Source organism: Eumetopias jubatus, unplaced genomic scaffold (assembly GCF_037043125.1).
Source record: "Eumetopias jubatus isolate StellerSeaLion01/CBP00866 unplaced genomic scaffold, mEumJub1_p1.0 scaffold_12, whole genome shotgun sequence".
In the NCBI taxonomy this organism is placed as follows: Eukaryota; Metazoa; Chordata; class Mammalia; order Carnivora; family Otariidae; genus Eumetopias; species Eumetopias jubatus.
This window is the reverse complement of record NW_028274818.1, coordinates 64,493,750-64,506,410: the sequence shown is the minus strand read 5'-3', so window position 1 is coordinate 64,506,410 and position 12,661 is coordinate 64,493,750. Positions and strand designations below refer to the sequence as shown.

Below are 12,661 nucleotides of genomic sequence, written 5' to 3'. Positions count from 1 at the left end.
GGTATCCCCTCCGTGCACATTCCAGTTAATTTCCCAGAAGCAAACACAAGTAATGCCGGTTCCAAGCGCCGAGTTGTCTGGGGTGACAAATGAAGAGGTAGTGGGGTTCTGTGGCTTTGGAGGGGTGGGGAGGGGTTAGGCATGTGGAGTTTCGTTTCTCTGGTGTTAGCTGTAAGTGAGCAAGAATGAGAGAAAGCTGCCAGGGCAGGAAACCTCCCCTCCCTCCCAGAAAAGATGAGGTCTGACACGTGAAAGGTGTTTAGTGCGCTAACAAAATGCTGCGTAATGTGGCTTTAGAGCCTTGACTGAATTGATAAAGGATATCTGAGGCCTCCCGCTGTGCTGAGGGCCCCCTGCTATGCACAGCAAAGGCAGCTGATGAGGCTGGGGGAGTGGATTGGCAAAGTGGGTTCAGTGCTGCCAAGGTCTCAGAGCCCTGGAAACTGATGCAGTTTGAGCCTCAGATCCTGGCTCGGGGATCTGAGTAAATCTTTGCCTTCTTTTCCCGGACCTTGAAAAAAGAGAGGTCCTAGTCGACGAATCACTCTGCAAAGGTGATTTGCAGAGGCCAAATACTGAATATACACCAAGGCTGAGGTGCTAGTACAGCAAGCATCTTTTAAGGCTCAAACACAAAGATGGGCATGAGGGACTGAGGGACCCTAGACGAGTCACTGGTAAACGAGTGTTTGGGGGAGGACGGCCAGGCCGCCATGTTTCCCAGCACCGAGCAATGGGTGGCCTCACAAGATCTCAAGGAGGGTCCTGACAGTGGGACAAGTCTAGGTCTGGAGCAGACACTGGGTTTATGTTAAGTCTGTGCTTACTTCACACATACAAACAATGTAATCATCACTCCCACAAAGGCTATCATGCGAAGGAAGAAAACTGGAGGTGAAGCGGGGAAGGGTGGGGTGGAGGGTTCACACACTGTCAGCCCTCCCCAGGGAGCAGGTGTCCGGTTCTCGTGACTAGCTGGTGCTGCATAGGTTTCATTTAACAACTGCCCTCCAAATACTCCTAAAAACAGTTCTCGATGTTTCCCTGTATGTTTACAATGAAATTCAACTAGAACCAAAAGGCAGTTACTTTCTCTGAAGTAAAAGTCATTTCACGTGCTCTCATCCAGCCCCCCCATCACCAGTTCAACAAGTATTTGGCTGAAATCCTAAAAGCGTGTCACTCCACAGAAATGTGAGAGACATAGAAGATATATAACCAGTGACCTAGAACATGGTATTTTGAATTTTGTTTACATCATGATCTATTCTCACATTAATAGACATGTTTCCCTTTTTATGGACAGGGAAACCAACTGAGGCCATTACGCTTTCCTTCCAAGTCTTCAGCCCTGACAGTACCAATGCAGACCTTTCTTTTTTTCCCTTTTCCCTTCCTTCCTCCGTCCCTCCCTTTCTCTCTTGTAATGACAGGTTGAATTTATTCAACTGCAGAAATGAGACTGAATAAAACTTTATAAACCTTCAACTTGAAATTTTTTCTCAAAGAAAAGGGTCCTCACGAGGGCTGGGAAAACCATTTCTGGGTTCATCCAACGAAGTTTCCCAATTTCAGGAGTTGAGACGGATAGGATTATACCTACTATTTAAACTCCTAAAATCAGTCTACGAATGGTCTTCCTGAAGTAAATCACAGCAGGGGCATCACCTTCAGGCAGAGGGGAAGAAGGATTCAAGGACTCGTCCCGAATCTCACTCATTATAGAACAAAGGGGCCGACTTAATATTTCTCCTCCCACACAACAGTGACTTAGATTTTGCATGATTTTACATATAAAAAAAAAAAAAGGCACCATGCACCTTTGCTTCATCCTCATGGCAACTCCTCAGGCATTCTTCCCATGAAGTAAACGTGCGTAGGCTCAACCAGAGGATCATTACTCATTATTGGCTACAGCGTTCTGAATTTTACAAAAAACTTTCACACACCTACCATTCTGAGTCTCATATCCTTGTGACGCAGAGAAGACTATAGCTAGAAGTGACAGTTTGTGGCGCGTGAAGGTTCGGACAGCTCGTGAGGGGAGCAGCTGGGCCTTGGCAAGGGTCTGAACAAGCAGGGGGCACCCAGCACCATTACCACGTTGTTCAGGGGCAGAGCAGAGTCAGGTGATGGTGGTGAGGGGTGGCCCCTGGCTGGGTCATTCATGGGCACGGATGACATGGCCAGGCTTTGGCCGTTCCAGACATAGGAGCTGCTCTAATTTCATCCTCTCGGAGGATAACAGAAGGAGGGAAAGGATCCGAGGAGTGGAGTAAACATTTGCACGGGACGGTGGGTGGGAATGCCAAGCTTTAGGAGCTCTCCTAAGTAGGGTTGCCAGATAAAATACAGGATTCCCAAACGTCTGTGCAATACTGGGGGCATACTTCCACTAAAAAATTATTTGTTGCTTCTCTGAAATCCAAATTTTCCTGAGTATCCTGTATTTTTATTGGTTAAATAGGACAGCCGGCTCCTAACGGAAGGGTAGCTCAATCCTCCACCCTTCGCTGTCATTACTATAAAACATCTGTGTGATGGTGGCAATGATCTACCAGTAGCAACTGTGATTGGAGACCCCAACCGAGAGAACTTCCTATTCTCTCCGACTTGAGCAGCCTGAAGTCAGGATTGGAGCAAATGGAAGTATTTTCCCAGCTTTTGAATTTGAAAGATCATGGACTACACAATCGTTAGCGAAGGCTGTTTGGGCAAAGAACTCACAGTGCGGTCCAGACTATCCCTCTGTCATGTGCATCTTCCCAAGATGTCACTGGACTGAGAGTCCCACACCCAGCCCTGGCACCATGTTACCCCAGGCCCATTCATCCAGTGGAAGGGTCACTTACTTGTAGGGGATGTGTTTGCTGCCGTTGACAAGAGCCAGGATGACATTGCCCAGAGCAGACAGTGAGAGGCATAGCCCTGAGCCTCCTTCCCGATTTTTGCTAAGAGCTTTCACACAGCTGCCGAGGTCAATGAGGTGCAGGCGGCTACGGCCTCCAGACACTGACACAGAGAAGACAAGAGAAGAGAGAGGTGGTTAAGTTCTGGCAAATGCTCGTCTGTCCTTCGGGTAGTTCCCTGGGAAGTCTGAGGGAAAACTAAAAGGGGAAGGAAAAGGTTGACATTCATGACTTAGTAGGAAACCCCAACAAAATCATGCTAGGATGCGAATAGCATGGTCCTCTTGAATTCTGTCCACCACGCATCACCGACCTAAAACCTACTGACATTCATCCTATAAACAAATGAGTAATTCCTGTAGGTTGAATTGGAGGAGATTTCAGAGAAGGTAAATGTCCAATAAGAGGAGGATAAAGTTTGACCTACATGACCTTTGGATAGAATTGTGAAACTGATCGAGTTGCATCTGAATAGCCCAGGAGAGATTATGTGCTTTGGTTGATCATCACAGAGCCCCTGACTGAAAGCTCAGCCAGCAATCAGGTTGATACCCCAAGGTAAAATCAAGAAGAAGTAACAACCAGGTGCAGAGATAGGGAAAAACCCAAGTATTTGCTGAGTATCTACCAAGTGCCAGGTGCTGCACAAACACCATTCTCATTCAGTTCCTGCAGTAAAACCGTAAGCTGAATACTCTTGTTCTTTTTTAAAATATGGATGAGAAAACAGAAGTTCAGAAAAGTTAAGCAACTTGCTCATGAGTACCTCTGCTTCTGGCCTGGATGAAGTCACAGGGACAAGGTCGATGGTCTTATCTAAAAACAAAATGTATAAAGTGACTGTTTCTAAGACAGTAGACATCAGGCAGTAAAAAGGACAGTGATCCCTGGGAAGTGGGTAACAAAGAAGGTCATCACTGCTTATGTCCCAGCTTACTGCCTTACTCCCTGCGCCTCAGGGATGGGGAGCTCAGGGGGAATGCAACAGACTGTCAGAATTGAGGGGAGAGAGTGGAGAGTCCAGGGAGACCAAGGTGGCAACAGCTGGCAGGACAGAGTACTGGAGAGAAGAGAACTTGGGATTTGCAGAGATCCCTTCAAATATTCAACTGAGTACTGGTCAGTACAGGCATGTGAGGGAACCACACATGCTGGGGAGTTAGCCACCTGGAAGGTTTAGAGGTGACAGCACATAGCACACACACAAGGCCAGGAATAATGCCTGTTTCCAACAGCCAGACTAGAAACCTCAAGATTTAGATTCACAGGGCATTGGGTGGGGACCCAGAAGGGTCTCGCTTCTGCAGTGGGGAACACTTGGCCCTAGATAAACATAGACCAGGTCCCACCTACCAAATCTTTTAAAAGCAAGATCAGAAAGGATTGAACTGTTTACAAATAACTGTATCCCAAAACAATGCTGAAGATTTACAAAATACAGAGATGTCCAGCATCCATCAAAAATAAGAAGGCATGCAAAGAAGAAAAGGAGACTCATAATGAAAAGATATTTGAAACCAAGCAGAACTGACTGATATTAGATATTGACAGTGAAGGACATTAAAATAGTTATGACAGTATTTCAGGGGCGCCTGGGTGGCTCAGTTAGTTAAGTGTCTGACTCTTGAGTTTGGCTCAAGTTATGATCTCAGGGTCAAGCCCTGCAGGGCTCCACAGTGGGTGTGGAACCTGCTTGGGATTCTCTCTCTCTTCCTCTCCTTCTGCCCCATCACCCCCCTGCACACGCATTCCCCCTCTCTCAAAAAACAAAAACAAAAATGAAAAACCCAGTTATGGCAGTATTTCAAATGTTTAAAAAGTTAAGTAGAACATGGGATAATTAAAAAACTGTATCTGTACAGAGCTGAAAACTATGAGTTGAAAAATATACTGGATCAATGGCAGATTACACATTACATAAGGAAAGCCTTGTAAATTTGAAGATAAAGTCATTGAAACTATCCAAAATGAAACAGAAAAAAATTTAAAAATAAAAATGTAGAAAAAAAAAGAGCTATAGGGCAATTTCAAGTGACCTGATATGTGTGTAATTGGAGTCCATGAAGGAGAAGACACAGAGGGCGGTAGAGATAAAATGTTTTAAGACATAACAACCAAGACCTTCCCAAATTTGATAAAACCCACAGATCCAAAAAGCTCCATGAGCCCCAAGCCCAAGAAACATGAAGAAAACTATGCTAAGGCACATCATAATCAAACTGCTTAACACTGGTGATAATGAGAAAAATCTTAAAAACAGCCAGAGGAGGAAAACAGGTTCCATATAAAGGACTAAAGATAAGGATTTGGCAGCTTTCTTGTTGGAAATAATACAAGTGAGAAGACTGTGAAGCAACATTTCTAAAGTACTGAAAACTGTCAACCTAGAATAATATATCCAACAAAAGTATCATTCTAAGGCAAAAGGGAAATAAAGACTCTTTCAGACTTAAAAAAGCTGGAAGAATTCACCAAAGCAAACCCACAGAGGATATACACAAAGGAATGAAGAGTTCTGGAAATGATAACTACGCCAATAAATGTACACTTTCCCCCTTATTATTTAAATCTCTTTGAAAGATAATTGGCTGCTAAAGCAAAACTAAGGACATTGTCATATATGGGTTATAACATATGCAAAATCTGAAAGTTCGATGACAATAGCACAAACGTTAGAAGTGAGGAAATGGAGGTGCTCCACTGTAGGGTTCTTACTCCATTCATGAAGTGCTATAATATCACTTGACAGCAGACTGTGATAACTTTTTTAAAAAAGATTTTATTTATTCATTTGAGAGAGAGACAGACAGAGAGACAGAGAGAGCATAAGCAGCAGGAGAGGCAGAGGGAGGGGGAGAGGCAGACTCCCCGCTGAGCTGGGAGCTTGATGTGGGGCTCGATCCCAGGACCCTGAGGTCATGACCTGAGCCGAAGGCAGACACTTAACCAACTGAGCCACCCCAGAGCCCCCAGACCGTAATAACTTAAAGGTGTATATTATAAACCCTAAAGTAATCAGTAAATAGTGAAGAGTGACAGCTATTAAGCCAACAAAGGATGTAAAGTGAAATTCTTAAAAATATTCAGTAAATCCAAAAAAGGCAGATAAAAAAAGCAAAGGAAAAGAAAGAACAGATAAGTTGAATAGAAAACCTATGGAAAAATAAGAATTTGGACTAAATCATGTCAATAATTACATGAAATGTAAATAGTCTGAATACTCTTATTTGAAAGGTAGAAATGGTCAGACTGGATAAAAGAGCGAGCCCTTACTATTGGCGGCTGCCTATGAGAAATGTACTTCAAATATAAAGAAAAAATCCATTAAAAGTGTAAGAGTGGGAAAGGCTATACCATGCAAACAGTGGCTGTAAGAGAGCTGAACTGGTTATATCAATATTAAACAAAAGAAACTGAAGACAAAAAATGTGAATAGAAGCAAATAGGAACATTTCATAAAGGGGATGATTCATCAGAGGTCCTAACAATCAAAAATATTTACGCATACTTGAAGCAAAACCTGATAGAACTCCAAGAATAAGCGAGTCCATAATTATAGTTGCAGGTTTCAAATAACACTTTCTCAAGAATTGATATAACAAGTAGAGAGAAAACCAGGAAAGATGTAGAAGATGTGGAAAACACAGTCAACCAACTTGTTCTACTTGACATTTATAGAACACTCAACCCAACAACAGCAAAATACACATTCTTTTGAAATACACATAAAACATTTCCCAAGGCAGACCATATTCTGGTCCATAAACCAAGTCTAAATAAATTTTAAAGGATTCACATCAAAGTACGTTCTCTGACACAATGGAATTAAATTAGAAGTCCTTATGGAAAGATATCTAGAAGATTCCCAAGTATTTTGAAACTTAACAAGACAGCTCCAAATAACCTATGGTCAAATAGGAAATCAAAATGGAAATTAGAAAGCGTTTTTAAGTGAATGAAAATTTGTGAGATCACTGAAGAAGTACGGAGGAGGAAGTTTATAGCATTAAATGCCTCGATTAGAAAACAGAGGTCTCGGGGCACCTGGGTGGCTCAGCCATTAAGTGTCTGCCTTCGGCTCAGGTCGTGATCCCAGGGTCTTGGGATCGAGCCCCACATCGGGCTCCCTGCTCAGCAGGAAGCCTGCTTCTCCCTCTCCCACTCCTTTGCTTGTGTTCCCTCTCTCGCTGTGTCTCCATCCGTCAAATAAATAAATAAAATCTTTAAAAACCAAACAGGCCTCACAACAATGATCTCAACTTCCACCTTAAGATATAAGAAAAAAAATGAGCAAATTAAAGATTAACTAGCAGAAAGGAAAGAATGAACATACAAGCAGAAATCAATGGAATAGAAAAGTAAAAACAATAGAGAAAATCCATGAAGCCAAGAGCTGGTTCTTTAATAAATCTCTGGAATGGCTGATCAGGAAAGAAGGAGAGAAGACACAAATTACTAATGTCAGGAATGCAAGAGATGGCCTTGCTACCGTTTCTACAGATATAAAAGATAATACGGAAATATCACACCAGTCAATTAGACGATTGGAAGAATGGACAAATGTCTTAAAAGATGTCAAGTCCCAAAGCTCCTTCAAGGAGTAACAGGTAAGATGAATAGATTTTTGTCCATTAGAGAAATAGGATCTGTAGTTAACAACAGTTAACAAGCTTTTCAGAGAGAGAATTCCAGGGTCACATGACTGCACTGGTGAATTCAACCAAACACTTAAGAAATGATAAAGTATAAGAATGGAAAAGGCTATACCAATTCTACACAAATTTTTCCTGAAAATTAAATAGGAGAGCATATTTCCAACTCATTCTATGAGGTCAGAATTACCCTGATACCAAAAACAGATCAAGATATTACAAAGACAAAAAAAAAAAAAAAAAAGACCAATATCCCTCATGAGCATGGATGCAAAATTTCTAAACAAATTAGAGAACCACATTAGGAAACTGTATCTAGGAGCATATAAAAAGGACTTTACACCACGAGTAAGTGGGATTTATCCCAGAAATGCAAGATTGGTTAAAAAAAATCAATATAATTTACCATATTAACTAAAAACAAAAACAAAAACTATAGGATTCACTCAGCAGATGCAGAAAAACATTTAACAAAATTCAACATCCATTCCTGATTAAAATTCTCAGCAAAATACCGCTCAGAATGCAGTATCCTCAGTTGGATAGTTTCTGAAAATTCTACTGCTAACATCATACTTAATGGTAAATGATCAAATGCTTTCTAAAATCAGGAATGAGACAAGAATGTCCACTCTCACCATTTCTATTCAATGTTGTGCTGGGGGTTGTAGCCATGAAATAAATCAAGAAAACAGAAAAGGTATCCAGATTGGAAAGCAGGAAGTCAAACAGTCTATATTTATAGACTCACATGATCATCTGCATAAACAATCTAACAGAATCCACAAAAAAAAAAAAGCAACAAGAACGAATCAAGAGAGCTTAGCAAGGTTGCAAGATACAAGATGAACAGATAAAAATCAACTTTTTTTTAAGTAGGCTCCCTGCCCAATGTGGGGCTTGAACTCTTGAACAACCGCAAGATCAAGAGTTGCATACTCTACTGACTGAGGCAGCCAGGTGCCCCTGTATTTCTACACAGTATTTACAAACAACTAGAGATTGAAATTTTAAAATACCATTTACAGGGGCGCCTGGGTGGCTCAGTTAAGCATCTGCATTCGGCTCAGGTCATGATCTCAGGGTCCTGGGATGGAGCCCCGCATCGGGCTCCCTGCTCAGCGGGGAGTCTGCTTGTCTCTCTCCCTCTGTCCCTCCCCCCACTTGTGCTCTCTCTGTCTCTCTCAAATAAAATCTTTTAAAAAAATTAAAATACCATTTATAACAGGATAAAAATATGCAATACTTCAGCAAAAATTCAGCATATAGACAGATCTATACACAGAGAACTACAGAATATTGCTGAGAGACATTCATGAAGACCTAAAAACCAGAGAGAGAAATCTATTCATGAGTCAGAAGACTCAGTATCATTAAGATGTTAATTCTCGCCAAACAGATCTATAGATTCAGTGTAATCCCAATCAAAATCCCAGCAGTCTTTTTTGGTAGAAAGTGATGGTACAAAGTCAGTTTAGAAGCCGACTCTGAAATTTATATGGAAATGCAAAGGACCTAGAATAGTCAAAACAACTTTTTAAAAAATAAATACAGAACTGGAAGGCTAATAGTACAGTATCTGATTACAAGGCTTCCTTTTTTTTAATTTTATTGTTATGTTAGTCACCATACATTACATCATTAGTTTTTGACGTGGTGATCCACGATCCGTTGTTTTCGTATAACACCCAGTGCTCCATGCAGTACGTGCCTCCTTCATACCCATCACTGGGCTAACCCACCCCCCCACCCCCCTCCCCTCTAAAACCCTGTTTGTTTCTGAGTCCATAGTCTCTCATGGTTCATCTCTCCCTCTGAGTCTCCCCGCTTCATTCTTCCCTTCCTTCTCCTAATGTCCTCCATGTTATTCCTTATGTTCCACAAATAAGTGAAACCATATGATAATTGACTTCCTCTGCTTGCCTTATTTCACTTAGCATAATCTCCTCCAGTCCCATCCATGTTGATGTAAAAGTTGGGTATTCATCCTTTCTGATGGCTGAGTCATATTCCATTGTATATACAGACCACATCTTCTTTATCCATTCATCTGTTGAAGGGCATCTCGGCTCTTTCCACAGTTTGGCTATTGCAGACATTGCTGCTATGAACATTGGGGTGCATATGGCCCTTCTTTTCACTACATCTGTGTCTTTGGGGTAAATACCCAGGAGTGCAATTGCTGGCTCATGGGGTAGCTCTATTTTTAAATTTTTGAGGCACCTCCACGCTGTTTTCCAAAGTGGCTGTGCCAACTTGCATTCCCACCAACAGTGTAAGAGGGTTCCCCTTTCTCCACAACCTCTCCAACATTTGTTGTTTCTTTCCCTGTCCATTTTTGCCATTCTAACTGGTGTAAGGTGGTATCTCAGTGTGGTTTTGATTTGAATTTCCCTGATGGCTAATGATGAACATTTTTTCATGTGTCTGTTAGCCATTTGTGTGTCTTCTTCAGATAAGTGTCTTTTCATATCTTCTGCCAACTTTTTGACTTGATTATTTGTTTTTTGGGTGTTGAGTTTGAGAAGTTCTTTATAGATCTTGATTTCAAGGCTTCTTATAAAGCCACCATAAACCAAGACAGTGTGGTACTGGTGTAAAGAGAACAATGGGAGAGTATACAGAGTCCAAAAACAGAGCCACACAAATATGTACAAGTAATTTTTAAGAAAGGTAATTTAGTAGAGAATAGTGTTTATAACAAATGGTACTGGAACCCTCAGGGTTGTGAGAGCAAGCCGTGCCGTGGGCTCCGCATTCAGTGCGAGGTATGCCTGAGATCTCTTTGCCCCCTTCCCCCCGCTCACATGCGCGCTCTAAGTATATGTGTGTGTATATATATGTATATATATATATATATATAAACTGCATGTCTTTTACCAGTATGTTAGGTTTTCAGAAGCACTTTTATCAGACTGAAGATATTGCCATAATATATACACATATATGCAAAAGACCCTTTAATCCATACATTGCCCAATTTACTGAAAAAATGAATCAAAGACCTAAATATAAAACCTAAAATTATAAAACTTCTAGAAAAAAAGCATAGCATGAAACTTTTCTGATCTTGGGTTAGGCAAAAATTTCTTAACTATGAAACCAAAAACGTGATTTATAAGAGAACACACAGATGAACTGGACTTCGTGAAAACTGACTATTTCTGTTCTTCAAAATACATGGTTAAGAGAATAAAAAAGCAAGCCACAGACTGGGAGAAAAGATCTGCCAAACACATATCTGTGATAAAGGACTTTTATCCAGAGTACATAAAAAACTCTCAAAACTTAATTTTAAGACAAAAACAATTTCAAAAAGGGCAAAAGACACTTCAGCCAAGAAGTTTTGAGGGTGAGGGCTATGTTCATTGATTGTATGGATGCCTTCATGGGTGGATATACATATGGCAAAACTTACACAATATGTGGATTGCTGTATCTCAAGTGTATCTCGTTAAAGCTCATTAAAGCTATTTTGTTTTTTTTTTAAGATTCTAGTTGAGAAAGTGCTCAAATTAATTTTGAGAAAGAGAGTACACAGGGAGGGGCAGAGGGAGAGGGAGAAGCAGACTCCCTGCCGAGCAAGGACCCTGACGCAGGGCTCGATCCCAGAACCCTGGGGCCATGACCTGAGCCGAAGGCAGACGCTTCCCCGACCGAGCCACCCAGGTGCCCCCGTTTTGTTCTCATCCAGGAACCCTGTCATGACCGTCCTTGTCAGGGGGAAGCTGGGCTTCACCCCTTCGAGACCTGTGCCCCTTACCCTGTGCCATGTGGACTCAGCCAGTCCCCGAGACGGCAGGGGTACCAGGCTCCCTTTTTGCCCCCGCCCCACTCTCTGAGGGGAGTGCACCCCCAGCACATGACCCCAGCTTCTAGACCACTCCCCGCTCTGCGTGGACGGCAAGCCGCAAAGGTAGACACAGAAACCTCTGGAAGCTGTTGTGGAAACCGTGACTTTTGGGGCAAGGCGGGAAAAGGGGTTGGGTGGGAAAGTAGACGCAGGGGGTGGGACGGGGCGGGGTCTGGGTCCCGGTGGGCGTGGGATGAGCATATGGCCAGTCTCTGGGCATCCCCACATCTGCTCACCCTGTAGGATGGAAACATTCGGGAACCACCGTCCTAACCCTCACTTGGCCTCTACTGGGCCCCACCCTCAATGCCCACATCTAGGAAAAAAGGTGATGAGTGTTTACGGAAAGCCCAGCATTTCCATTCATGGGGGTCCAGTGACTCTGGTACATCCATGGCCAAGAACTGTTCATATCAAGGACGCTACATTTTCTTCACCTTCTGCTCTCCCCAGGAAAAACCCTCATGAGGGAAGATAAAATATGTGACTTCTCTTTTATCCCATTTCGTATCATGCAAGATCAGGTCACGGCAGCATGCTAGGGAAATAGTTATTTTTAAAGCAAAATATCATCTGCTTTGCAACCTAATTATATAGACAAGAGCAGCTCAGATATTCCACCAGTGCCGTAGATTAAAGGGCAAAGACAGGGACTGGTTTGGACTTTCAGACTCTAATAGTCCATTTGATGTAATGGAATAAAATGCATAATGTACATGGAGTAAAACAGAAGACAGAGAACAAAAGGCAGTTTAGACTGTGCCGAAGAAGAACGTTATAAAATACCTATAATTATAGCTGCATGACTCAAAACGGGAGTCACATTCAGACAATGGAAAATCGAGTCTGTCCGCCGTGGCCACTGAAGTTGGAGCGGCCACAGAGTTCTGGATTCCACACATGGGGCTTCCTCGGAAGGGCGCAAGGTGAGCGCACCTCAGCCATTTGCTACTGGCAAGAACGTACGTTACTACAGATGGCTGGAGAGAAAGTTCCGTAATCGATGAACAGTCCGAGCAGGTAAGAAGCAGATTCCTCGCCCACTCGTCCGATTTCCGGGGTCGCAGCTGCGGGGTGAAAGGAGCTAAACTGCCTTCAGTCACCCTTCACTCACCCTCTCCTGTGTATACGTGGTAAGTCTGGAGCTTGGCCAGACCCAAACACCCACATGCCTTACTCTCCCTACAGGAAGCAATCCTAATTTCACCCCATTCCTGAGCCACCCTCCTAACTCACGTTTACCAAGT

The 12,661-nt window shown here is 42.6% G+C and overlaps 1 protein-coding gene across 1 annotated transcript in view; it reads right to left on the bottom strand.

The window, feature by feature from the left end:
* The window catches only part of KIF26B (kinesin family member 26B), a 432,841-nt gene that overhangs the window by 60,914 nt on the left and 359,266 nt on the right, over nt 1–12,661 (bottom strand). Inside the window, exon 10 of the mRNA XM_028111484.2 lies at nt 2,853–3,012. Within this exon, the coding sequence (XP_027967285.2) occupies nt 2,853–3,012 (160 nt within the window). The remainder of the gene's footprint in view (nt 1–2,852; nt 3,013–12,661) is intronic.